This window comes from Haliaeetus leucocephalus, unplaced genomic scaffold (assembly GCF_000737465.1).
Source record: "Haliaeetus leucocephalus isolate CR32 unplaced genomic scaffold, Haliaeetus_leucocephalus-4.0 Scaffold218, whole genome shotgun sequence".
In the NCBI taxonomy this organism is placed as follows: domain Eukaryota; kingdom Metazoa; phylum Chordata; class Aves; order Accipitriformes; family Accipitridae; genus Haliaeetus; species Haliaeetus leucocephalus.
Window position 1 is genome coordinate 469,078 of NW_010972654.1, and position 12,317 is coordinate 481,394.

Here is a 12,317-nt window from a genome sequence, read left to right on the forward strand (position 1 = left end):
TGCAGGCAGCGTGGGAAGGGTTAACCACGAGCGCTGCACCCCCTGCACCGACTGCACCCAGCGTGGGAAGGGTTAATGCTGACCACTGCACCCCCATTCCCCCCCTTTCCCACCCCCACCCCGTGGTGGGCACCCACACCAGCCCCGCCTGCCCTCACCGGCCAGACCTGGCAGGGGCAGGCAGGGGCAGGCAGGGGCAGCACGTGGCCCCTTTCCTGCCTGGGCAGCACCCACCCGCACGCCCTGGCCAAGACCCCCCGGTGTGGCCAAGTGCCGCCGCTCAGTGCCAGGCATGGGCGTCACCGGGAGCTGCAGGGCACGGGCAGAGCGCAGCAGCGGCCTCATGACAGGGGCCCTGGGCCACACCGGACACCCGGGAGCCACCTCGTGCCAGGGCCACTGGCGGCAGGAGGTCCTGGCCTCGCCGGTGCCGGGGATATGCTGAGCCTCGTGCCCGTTACTGCGGCACCGGTGCCACCCTCTGCAAGCCCGGGCACCACCGGCACCCTCTGCACCCCCCTGCCCCCTGCAGCCCCTCCACCTGCCAGCGCCCCGTTACCCACGCACCGCGATTGCCGCCAGGTCAGGCAACGTGCCCTACCCGCCGCACCTGGGTGCCCGCGCCCGCTTCCAGTGCCACGGTGGCCGGCGCAGCGTGGTGCGGCATCAGCCACCCTTCACATGACCCAGTTCCTCCTGGCCCGGCGCAGCCGCCCTCAGCTCCCAGCTTGTTTACGCCACCACGGCACCAGCGCTGCTCCGCTGAGCGTCACCGGGAGGCTGGGGACACCCTGCCCAGCGGGTGGCACCGCGGGGAGGCCCCACCAGCCCGAGGGACCCACGGACAGCGATGCCGGATGGCGACGCCAGCCCAGGGCATGGGTGCAGCGGGGGTACCAGCTCCATCCCCCCCCCAGTCCTGGCTGCCCCAGCCCTGCCCAGCCTAGCCGCGGGCACGCCGCAGGCAGGACTCCAGTGCGGCAGGAGGGTGCCGCGGCCCAGGCAGGTGTGCAGGCAGCACGTTTGCCAGCTGCCGGCCTCAGCAGTAGCACAGGCTGCTGCTGGCTGCCGCATCCAGAGACCACGTGAGCCGCCGCGGCAGAGGGATGACGCCAGGATCCTCCGGCTCGCCCACCGCACGGCCTCTGCACCCACTCACCGGCACGGGCCCCGGCCCAGCTGCCCACACCCTGCCTGCCTGCCTGCTTCTCCTCCGCTGCCTCTCCTCCAGCTGCAACCGCCAGCAGGGCTGGGCAGGCCAGAGCGGCTCCGGCAGCGGGGATGGAGCTTGGCTCCAGCCGCCGGCGCTGCAGGAGGGGCCGGCCAGCCCCTGGCAGCCGGTGAGCCCCTGGGAGCTGGCAAGCCCCTTGGCAGTCGGTACGCCTGCCGGGAACCAGAGACGGTGCCGGGAACCGGCGACGGTGCTGGCTGCCGGCCTCAGCCCCGCAGGTTGGCAGCCGCCACGGTGCCTGGCAGCTCTGCGGCACCGGTGCCGTGGGACGGAGGCACCCGCGGGTGTGGATGCCCATGCGCACGGGTATGCACGCTCTCCTGAAGGTACGTGCCTGTGCCCGCACCGGTGAATGGCTCTGCCTGGGAGTACAGGCACACGCACCCACCAACCTGCACATGCGTGCCCACCCGCGTGCCCACCGGCATGCCCACCTACCCTGTGCACATACATGTACGGGAATGCATGTACACGAGAGCACACGCACGTATCCGCCCGAATGCGTGCGTGCAACCCCCCCCGCTGCGTGTGTGCACACATGCAAAAGCAGGCATACGAGGGCATGGACACACATGAATATGCATGTGCCCACACCTGCCCGGCTGCACGCACGCACGGTGCACGTCGGCACACGGGGACACAAATACCGGTGCGCACGCGCATACCAACACACCTGTGTGCACACAGGCACGCGTGCACACCTGCCGAACACAGACATACCCGCGCACTAGGACTGCTCAGGGGCTCAGCACCCACCCTGCGGCGTGGCAATGCCGGCAGGCGGCAGGGCTGGCAGGGCGCTGGGGGTGCCGGAGGGTCCCTGGGGTCTCCGGTCGGCCCTGTTCCTGTGCCGGGTCTTGTCCAGCCGGGTGCCATGCCCCAACCAGCCCCGCTGCCGGCACAATGCCTCACACCCCCGTGCGCCCCGCGGCACTGTGCCCACGCCTGCCAGCCGCCCCACGGCATCCACCCCCACGGGTAGCCGAGCTCTGTCCCTCGGTGCCAGGGGAGGCTGGGCTGTGGATGCTCTCCCTGCTGTGCCATCACACCGGCACGTTGGCCTCGTGCCTCTCGGTGCCTCCCGGTGCCTCCCAGCGCCTCCCAGCCACATCCAGCTGCCCAGCCGCAGCACAGCACCCACCCCAGCCCCACAGCACCGCCGCATTGGGGCCGACACATGCCAGAGTAACACTGCAGACCCCAGCGCAGCCGGCACCAACGATGGCCCCGTGGGGTACTGGGACCCCCGGGGACCCCAGACTGGGGCAGTGCAACACGGCAGCCGGCAGCACCAGGAGCAGGGTGGCTCACGGCGGGGTCCCCCTCCCAGCTCTGCGCGCGCCCCGGGGTCCCTACCGCGGTGCGTGCCGCCGGTGCGCGCTGGCTTCCAACCCCTGCTGGCCTCGGCTTCGGGCCCCTCCTCCGGCCCCTCTGCAAGGCAAACACGCTGCCCGGTGAGCCCCCCAGCACGGGGGCCCACACCCCACGGCACCCCCCACACGCAGCCTGCCTGCAGCCTGCCCGCAGCTGGGTGCCTGCCCACAGCTGGGTGCCTGCCCGTGGCCGGGTGCCTGCCTGCAGCCTGCCCACAGCTGGGTGCCTGCCTGCAGCCTGCCTGCAGCCAGTGCGTGCCCCGATGGGGCAGGCAGCCTTAGCCTCCCCTCGCCCGGTCTCGCTGCCCGCATTACCGGGAAGGCAGCGCCGCTGCCCAGGGCTGCCAGTCGCTCCGGCAGACAGGCAGGACTCTGTGCTTGGCACAGCCGCCCTCGCCGCGATCATGTGCCGGTCCCGGCACGGGAGCAGCGAGCGACTCCCCTCGCCAGGAGCCCGGACAAAGGGCCCCTTTCAGTGCCGCGCTCAGCCCCACGGGCCCCTTGGGGCCAGGGGACAAAGGTCCGGCACTCGGCACCGGCAGCGCGGAACTCTCCTTGTTCAAGGCCAGCGGCTGGCGTGGCACCCACAGGGCTGCCCCCAGCCCCGCAGAGGGGTGGGCGTGCGGCCAGGACCCTCCGGCAAGGCCGGTGCACCCCCTCTGTACTCTGGCGTGGGGAGCTGCCGGCACATCCCTCTCGGTTCTTACCTCCGCGTCTGCCGGCGGCTTCGCGCTTCCCGGCAGCTTCCCCAGGGGAGCAGACTGAGCGGCTCAGCGCTGAGACGTGTGCCGGGGCCTGGCACGTTGCCCCCGCTGGGGATCCCGACGCTCGCCGCCCCGCGCCGTCCCCGGGCGCAGCATCACGTCACGCTGGGGCTGGCACACGTCGGCGCCGTGCCGCATGCCAGCCCTGCACTGGACACTCACCCTGAGCCCACGGAGCCGGTGTCGGAGCTGGGGGTGCGGCACTCGGCACACGCTGCCATGTGCTCCCCAAACGGGCATGTGTGCTGCTGGGACCCCATGGCACCGTGCCGGCTTGTGCCCACGTGTGCCCCGGTGCCTCTCAGTGGGTGCCCTCGGCAAGTGGAAATGCCGCGGGAGCGGCTGTGCCCCCCACTGCCTGCCGCCTGCCTGCCGTTTGCCCACGGGGATGGTGAGCTGCACCATGGGGGGGACCTGCCGTCGCCCTGTGGGTTGGGGGAACCCGGCACCAGGGGCTGGTCACCCCCCGGCTGCTCCGCTGGGCTCTGGCACCCGGGGACGATCCATGGCTGCCCCACACCGTTCAGCCGTGTTGCGGGGTCTCTGCGGCACAGGAGGGGGTCCAGCAGGGGACACGGGGGACGCCATGGGGACCGTCCCGCCCCGAGCTGCCCCTTGACATGTGGCGGCATCCCCTGACACCTACCTGGGGGGCTGCGGGGGAACCCACAGGGACGGCAGCAGGCAGTGGGTCGGGTGGCGAGGCAGCACCGTGGGCAGGACCCCCGGCACCTGCAGCCACGGGGGGTCACCGGCCGCCCCCCACCTGGCAGGGACACTCTGCAACCGGGCTGTGCTGGGGGGGCCTACATGCCAGGCTGGCCCCGTTACCCCCTCGCCCCATGCCCCAGTCCAGCTGTGGAACAATGAACTCCAGATGTGCAGCCCCTCCCGCTGACTCACCCCGCTGGGCTCAGGATGCTCCCAGCCCCGCTCCCCTTCTGGGGACGGGAACAGCCCCCCCCAGCCCCCGCATCCTGGTCCCACCGGGCTCCTGGCCAGGGAAGGAGCTGGACATGGCAGAGCAGGCATGACACCAGGATCCAGCCCAGCAGCAGTGGGAGAGAGTGCTGGCCGGGGGGGGACAGGGCTGTCCCCGGCCAAGCCACCTCTCCTGCCTGCCCGAACCCCTCTGGCAGCAGCTCTGCCCCACGGCTCTGTCCCCGTGTCCCCATGTCCGCTGCGTCTCACACATCCCCCATGTTCCTGGGATCACCTGGGTCCCCCCCAACCCCCTGCATCCCCCATATTCCCCCCACCCCATGTCCAGCAGGCAGCCACACCACATCACCCTGGTCCCCTCATTCCCTTCATCCTCCTTGTCCCCTGCGTCCCCCATGTCCCCTGTGCCCCCTGTGCAGCAGGCAGCTCCACTGCACAGCCCTGTCCCCCGCATCTCCTGTGTCCCCATGTCCCCTGCATCCCCCGTGTCCCCTGCATCCCCTGTATCTTCTGTCCTCCACATCCCGTGTCCCCTGCGTCCCCATGTCCCCTGCATCCCCTGTGTCCCCCACATCCTGTGTCCCCCATGTCCCCCGTGTCCCCTGCGTCCCCATGTCCCCTGCATCTCCTGTGTCCCCCACATCCCTCATGCCCAGTGGGCTCCCCCATCAGCAGGGGGCCATGCCATGGGGTGCCCCCCCGTCCCTGCCCGGCTGGCGGACATGTCCCCAGGCAGGCCAGCTGCCCGCAGGCCGTACCCCCTGCCCCCCCGGCCCCCCCAGCCCTGTCCCAGCCCCAGCAGCTCCCACGGCCCCTGCGCTTCCCCTGCCTGACTCATCCCTGCCTGCGGATCCCGCTGCCTGCCCCAACCGGCCTGGGCCCGGGCCAGGACGGCAGCAGCAGGCAGCTGCCTGCAGGGCCTTAACCCTCTCGGGGAGCGGAGCAGCCCTCCTGCACCCCCATGATGCCCACCAGCCCCCTGTCTGCGGCTGGGGCTGGGGCAGGCAGCGAGGGCAGCGCGGGCAGGGTGCACTGCGGGCAGGGTGCACTGCGGGCAGCATACGGGGCAGGCAGATTGCAGCACAGGCAGGGTGCGCTGCAGGCAGGTACAGTACAGGCAGGATGCGGTGCAGGCAGGTTGCAGCACAGGCAGGGTGCGGTGCAGGCAGGATGTGGTGCAGGCAGATCGCAGCACAGGCAGGGTGCACCACAGGCAGGGTGCAGTGCAGGCAGATTGCAGCACAGGCAGGGTGCACTGCAGGCAGGTGCAGAGCAGGGTGCAGCGCAGGCAGGCAGCATCGCAGGCAGGGTGCAGGCAGGCAGGCTGCAGCACGGGCAGGGTTAACAGCAGGCAGAGGAAGGAATGCTCCGGAGCGTTCTCTGCTTGCTGACACTGTGGCGGTGCCAAACCGCAGGCCTGGCAGGGCCACGCTGCCGCTCCCGATCTGCCGGCGGCTCCCGGCCCCTCGACGCCCCATGGGAAGGGGGAGCAGGAGCGGGGCCGGATGTAGCCCCAGGGTCTGGATGTTCCCAGCACCGGGGCTCAGGGGCCTCCGCAAATCCGCTGCCTGGCAAAGCGAGCCTGGGGGGGGGCACAGAGCATGCCCGGCACAGCCTGCCCCCCCACCTGCCCTCAGCTCTGCCTGCACCCCAGCTCCGTCCCCACGCCCCAGCAGCCCCAGCGCAGGGTTTGTGGGAAAGGCCATGGGAACAGCCCAATCCCAAGCCGACCAGACCGGCAGCACCACAGCGTTGAACCCCGGCCAGAGCACGCCATGGCCCTGCAGCCGCTCCCACCAGCAGCCCCCGGCCCCACGCTGCCCACCCGCCTGCCAGCATGGGGTGGGCGATGCCAGCGTGGGGGACAGCGCTGGCACAGGCGGGCGATGCCGTAAGCTTGTCCGTCACACCAGGCCAGGCACGGATACCCTTGGTGCTGGCAACCCTGGAGCTGGCGGGGCACTGTGCCACGGTGGGCACAGAGGGTTCCCAGCACTGGTGCCAGCCTGGGACCACGTCCTCCCCCCAACCGGGACCCAGCCATGGGGCGAAGCAGAAATGCCGTTGCTGCCAGCGGGGCTGGGGCCAAGCTGGGGTGGCCGGTAGTGCTCGTGGCAGAGCCACAGCTACCCTCAAGTGCCACCGGCACCAGCACCAGCCTGGAGTCCCATGACCCCCAGCCCCAGCCAGCACTGGGTGTCCCTGGCACCCCATGAATCCTGGCCATGTGCCCCTGTCCTCTCCCATCCTTTCCACCCACATCCATCCCCCATGCCCACCCGCCCTGCGCCCACCGTGGTCCAGGGAACACCTCCCCTCCTGGCACTGGGGGCTCTGGGGGGGGACGGACCCCACGGGCCCTGGCCCGGGCAGAGGCAGGGGGAATGGCCAAGCCCCCAGCTCCGCTCTTGGCCCCCCAGGATCGGGGCGGGCAGACGGTGAGTGCTCCCAGCACTGTGTCCTGCATCCCATGCTCTCACCTGCACCGGGGCTGCCGGGAGGGGGGCTGGTCCCTGGGATGCGGGGGACAGGCCCGAACGGGACCCCATCACCAGGACAGGGGGGGACAAACCTGGGGGAGACCCTGACCCCCAGACAGGCAGGATGACCCCAAAGGGGACAGTGTCCCTAGGATGGGGGGGGGGCCCGGTCCCAGGATGGGGGACCATGCCCTGGGGACCACCGTGGCTGCAGGCGGGTCCCCAGCTCGCGGCCCTGCCCCCTGGGGCAGCTCCAGGACCCCCAAAGCATAGCCCCATAGCCCCACAGCCCCCCACCTACAGCCCCCCAAAACCTCGTGGACACAGGGAAAGGCTCCAACTTTATTCCCAGTTTTGCTCTTACTGCACTGGTGACCCCCAAATCCTCCCACACCCCCCTTCCCAGGGGCTGGAAAGGGGGGCCGACGGGGGGCCCTATCCGGGTGAGGACCCCCCCAAACTTCAATGCCCTGGAGCAGGGCAGGGACACCCCCAGCCCCGAGCCCCCGTTGGCAGAGCCAGTACACCAGGATGGTGGATGCCAGGGGGCTCAGGGAGGGGCCCCGTGGCGGCGGCAAGTGATGAGGTACTGGGGGTAAGCCTGGGTGTCGTTGAAGATGACGAAGATGGCGGGCTGCAGGGGGTTGTCCACCACGCTGTCGTAGCGCAGGGGGGCCCCGGCCCCCTCCCGCAGCGGGGGGGCCCGCAGCCCCTGCCCTCCCACTGCATAGTCCCCAGTCAGCACCTTGGCCACGAAGACGTACTTGCTGCCGTCGGCGCTGCGCGGTGAGTACTGCTCCTGCACCGAGACTGCCGCGTCCACCGCGAAGTACACGCCAAGCCCGTAGAGAGCAGCTGCAGGGCCAGTGGAGGGGGGGGGACATCAGCCCATGGCACTGGGGCAGCAGGGGGGGCACGTGGCAGCGGCACCATGCCCGGATCGGCACCCCACTCCCACACCGGCGCTCACCGTTCTTGCCGCAGAAGCTGCGGTTGAAGCCGTGCAAGCAGATCTCGCGGCTGGAGGTCTCGGTGGTGCCGTGGAAGAGGATCCGCTCCACCGTGCCGCTGGCGCAGGCCTTCTCCATGCTGGCCTTCTTCAGCTGGTACTGCTTGTACAGCAGCGGGTGGATCAGCTTCTCCACCTGCTGGGCAGCACCGCAGCGTCCGGGGCTCTGCCGCGGGGACACCCCCAGCCGGGGTCCTGTGTCCCCCCCCAGTGCCACCAGCACCCACCTTGACGACGCTGATCTTGTTGTGCAGCTCCTCCAGCGTCTCGTAGAAATGGCACACGGTGTCGTGGAACTCCTCCGAGTCCTCGGCCAGCGGCATCAGCCTCACCTCCTCCTCCAGCCCCAGTGCCTCCAGCCCTGCTGGATGCAGCCCCAGTGAACGCCGGCACGGCACAGCACCCCCCCAGGCAGGGGACCCCGCGGCGGGGCAAGACTGGCCCCGTGGCACCATCCCGCTCGCACGGCACAGCAATGCTGGGGGCAGCGGCACGTACTTAGCAGGCGGCGGGCGCTCTCCGTCGGGGGCTGGCTGCGGGAGACGGCCACGGCAGAGGCGTTGCTGATGTCGTACTCCTCCATCCGCTCAAAGTCGACGGTGAAGGGCCGTCCGTCCAGCAGCAGGTCCAGCCGGCGCGCCCGGCGCAGCCAGGCCCGCTCCAGCAGCGCGGCAGCCTCAGGGGCGTAGGGGACAGCGGTGCCGGAGGGGTCCCAACGCACCCAGCAGGCGGTGGTGGCAGCAGGGGGACCGCGCTCCGGCTGCGGCAAACGCTGCAGCAGGAGGGTGAGGTCATGGGCGGCGGCGGCAGTGTACTCAGCGAAGCCGCTCAGTGTGGCAGTGCCGTCGCGCAGGCAGAGGCGCACAGCGTGCTTGCGCTGCAGGAAGGTCAGGCAGCGGCGGCAGGCGGCCGGCAGCGCCCGCAGGCACTCGCTCTCCACCTCCTCTGCCCGCAGCCGCCCCTCCAGCGCCTGCTCCAGCTCCCGCGGCACCGCGGCCACGTCCTGCTCGAAGGACGAGAACAGCGTCACCTGCACCGCATCCGCCGCCGGCAGAGCCTCCTCCAGGGAGGCCTCCAGCGCAGCCAGGAGGCCAGCATCTTGCTCTTCCTCCCGTGCGCCGGGTGCTGCCCGCTGCTCCTGGCAGTAGGAGTGGAGGGAGAGCGCGGTGGCACGCGCCAGCTCCTCCTCCTCGCGCCGCGTGCTGTCCATGGAGCGCTGGATGGCCAGCATCATCTGCGCCTCCTCCTCCTCCAGCCTGCCCAAGGGCATCTCCCTGGTGCCCTCCCCGTCGGCCGCCTCGGGGGACTCGGCGTCGGGGTCCTGCTCCCCACCAAGGATGTCGCCAGGCTGCGGCGCAGGCTCCTCATCACCGGCGGCCTCGCTGGGGTGCAGTGCCGCCAGCAGCTCCTTGATCTCCTCTGCAGGGAGGAGCGAGGTGTCAACCACGAGTCCCGACCATGGTGTGGGGAAGGAACCGGCATCCGCGGCCCCCTCCCACCGCGGCGCCAGGAGAGCGGGTGCCGGAGCGGCCCCCTCGCCCCACGCCACCCCTCACCTATGTTGGAGCGAAGGCCATCTGCATCGGCACCGTCGGCATCATCAGGCAGGTCCCAGTGCCGGGAGTGCAGTGCCTCGGGCAGGGGGTCCTGGCAGCAGCTTGGGGGGAGCAGCTCCTCCAGCTCTGGCTGCAGGGACAGAGGGGCAGGATGCCATCACCAGTACCGCACCTGCATGGCAGGGACCGGCACGACGGCACCCGCCTCCTGCCGGCTCCGGCGCTAGACCCGCCGCCCTCCCCAGTCAGGGTGGGCACTGGCCATACCTGGGGGTCCGGGGGGCTCCAGTGGACGCCGTCCAGGTCGATAATGCACTGGAAGCGGCTCTCCAGCTGCTGGAGGATGCTCTGCCCACCCGTGTCCCGCAGGAAGCGGGCGACACCGGGGAACCGCAGCGTCACCAGCTGCGAGCCCACGGTGCCCAGCAGGCTCTGCAGGAAATCGGCCGCTGCCCGGCACCGGCCCGTTTCCCCGCTCACCTGCCGGCGAGGGCTGGGCAGTCAGGGCCTGCCTGCCGCGTTGGCACCGCGGCACCAGCAGCCCTCGCCCCTGGGCGCCGCGGGGAGCCGCAGACCCACTGCCGGCCCGTTGTGGCGAGGAAGGGGAGGTGGGAGCCGCAGGCACAGACCCCTGCCCGCACCTCTGCCCGCAGCTTACCCGAAAGCCGGCGACATCCTCCCCCTCCAGCGGCAGCAGGGAGACCTCGGGGATGCTGGCCAGCAGGTCCTGGTAGTGCCGCTGCAGGTAACGCAGCGCTCCTGGCTCTGCCGGCACCAGCGCCTCATCCTGCGCCGACCCCGCCAACACCTGCTCCTGGTGCTGCCCCTGGCCGACCGCGTCCTCGTCACCCTCCGTGTCCTCATGCCCGCCAGGGAAGGCAGCCGACAGCTCTCCTGGCACACGGCTCAACACCTGCGGCTCGGCCGCCTCCGGGCATGTGTTTCGGCTGGCAGGAGCCGGGGGGCCCGTGTCTGGTGGGGGGGCTGTGTCTGGTGTGGGGGCCAGGGCTGTGTCCCATAGGGGGTCTGTGTCTGGCAGGGGGGCTGTGTCCTGTGAGGGGACCATGTCTGGTGGGGGGGCCGTGGCCGTGTCCCGCAAGGGGTCCGCATCCCCCTCCAGCGATTCCAGGAAGGGGTAATGGGGGGTGAGGACCAGCATCGTGTCCTGCAGCCGGTGGGGTCTCTGCAGCACCCGCTCCGCCACTGTGGGAGGAGAGGACGGGCAGCCGGCAGCCAAGCGCAGCCCCCCCTGGCACCTGGCCCTGCCCTCGCCACAGTCACGGCGCAGGCAGGACGGAGCAGGGTGGCCAAAGCTCGGCACCGGCAGCCGGCCGGGTCAGCGCCGGCGGGGAGGTCCCATTCGCCCCTGCTCACCTGCCGGCTCCTGGAAGGTGACGATGGCCGCCCGGCCGCCCGGCAGCAGCCGCACCGCCTGCACGCTGCCACCCCCGCTGCGCCGGTTCTCGAAGTAGAGCTCCAGCAAGTCATCGCTCAGCCCCGGCGCCTCTGCCCGCACCAGCACGCTGGTGGGGCGTGGCAGCCGCAGCAGGGCCAGCGCGGCCCCCTCCAGCCCCTGCGCCCGCTGCTCCGCAGCCGCAAACTCTGCCAGGACAGGGGTGGCGGTGATGCCGGGGGGCCCTGGGGACACGGCGGCAGCTCCCCCACGGCCCAGGCAGCAGCCAGGGGCTGGAAGCCCCTTCAGCCGCCCGACCATGCCAACGACACCGTTTGTCACCCCCGGGTCTGGCAGGAGACAATCGCCAGGAGCACTTCCACTGCAATTCACTCACCGGCAGGACCCCACCACTGACCGGCCCTGGCTCACTGGCACCGCCGGTCACCCGCTGCGGGGATAAGGTGCCGTGGCACTTGGCAGCACCAGCCCTCTGCTGAGCCGGTCACCCCAAAACACCGCTGCCGTGGTCCTGGCCACAGAGCGGCGCAGCAGACCCCGCACCCCAAAATGCCGCCCCGGCATTCCCGGCACCAGTGCTGCACCGTAGCGAGGGGAGCGTGTTGCCCCCCGCCCCTGGGGATTGCTCCCCCCCTGCACCCACCTTGGGGGGTGATGGGGTCCCGCAGGTGCAGCAGCGCCCAGCCGGGCGCGGGGCCCCGGCGCAGGCTGAAGGTGTCGGGGGGGCGTCCCAGTAGGGTCTCCAGGCGCAGCTCCAGCAGCTCAGGGGGGGTCCGGGGGTCGAGGTCCCGCAGCAGCAGGCGGGTGGGGTCCCAGGGGGTGGCAGGGCGCACCACCAGCTCGGCCCCCCCCAGCCGGTGGCTGCTGTGGGCCAGGACGTTCTGGGCATCTGTGCGGGGGGATGGATGGGTGTCACCGGGGTGGGGAGGGGGATTGTAGCACCTGAGACCACCCGGCACCCTGCCCCCCATTGGGACTCCCTGGGGGGCACAGCACCGCTCACCAGTGCTCCAAGTGGGGCTGGGGGTGCCACCCCCCCATACTGCAACCCAGTGCTCCCAGTGGGAATGCCCGCCTTACCCATCCCAGTGCTCCCAGCTGGGACTGGAGGCCCCCTGATCCCTATCCCAGTGCTCCCAGCTGGGACAGGGACCCCCCAACAACCCATCCCAGTGCTCCCCGTTGGGACAGGGACCCCCTATTTCCCATCCCAGTGCTCCCAGCTGGGACTGGGACCCCCCACACCCCATCCCACTGCTCTCGGTGGGGCTGGGAGTGACCTCCTGCACTCCATCCCAGTGCTCCTGGCTGGGACCGCGATGCCCCCCACCCCATCCCAGTGCTCCCAGCAGCAGCCGCGCCCTCGCCCCGCGCTCACCCTGGGGGTTCTCGAAGGTGAGGAAGAGGAGGGGGCCGAGGCGCTGGCAGCTCTGGACGGGCCCCCCCCCCGAGCGCCGCCGGCTCTCGAAGTAGAGGACCACCAACTCCTCCTCCGTGCCGGGGGGGACACCCCCCACCTCCAGCACCCCCTCCGCCATCCTGCCCGGG

At 71.3% G+C, this 12,317-nt stretch overlaps 1 protein-coding gene across 1 annotated transcript; it reads right to left on the reverse strand.

Moving 5' to 3' along the window:
- Window positions 1–7,181: 7,181 nt before the first annotated feature.
- PARP10 (poly (ADP-ribose) polymerase family, member 10) lies at window positions 7,182–12,307 on the reverse strand. Its single transcript, XM_010566817.1, has 10 exons — window positions 12,148–12,307; window positions 11,413–11,658; window positions 10,730–10,957; window positions 10,014–10,558; window positions 9,623–9,835; window positions 9,356–9,485; window positions 8,298–9,218; window positions 8,027–8,160; window positions 7,761–7,935; window positions 7,182–7,645 (listed from the first exon to the last, which is right to left on the reverse strand). Exons 1-10 carry the CDS (start codon window positions 12,305–12,307, stop codon window positions 7,341–7,343), a joined length of 3,057 nt encoding a protein of 1,018 aa, XP_010565119.1. The 3' UTR covers window positions 7,182–7,340.
- Between the last annotated feature and the right edge of the window lie 10 nt (window positions 12,308–12,317).

Excerpts from the sequence above, each read along its gene's own strand:
- PARP10 (XM_010566817.1), bottom strand. The coding sequence starts at position 12,307 with ATGGCGGAGGGGGTGCTGGAGGTGGGGGGTGTCCCCCCCGGCACGGAG. Across the intron at positions 10,559-10,729 it reads CACCTTCCAGGAGCCGGCAG|TGGCGGAGCGGGTGCTGCAG; the intron begins GTGAGCAGGGGC and ends CTCCTCCCACAG. Across the intron at positions 9,486-9,622 it reads GGAGCCCCCCGGACCCCCAG|CCAGAGCTGGAGGAGCTGCT; the intron begins GTATGGCCAGTG and ends CTGTCCCTGCAG.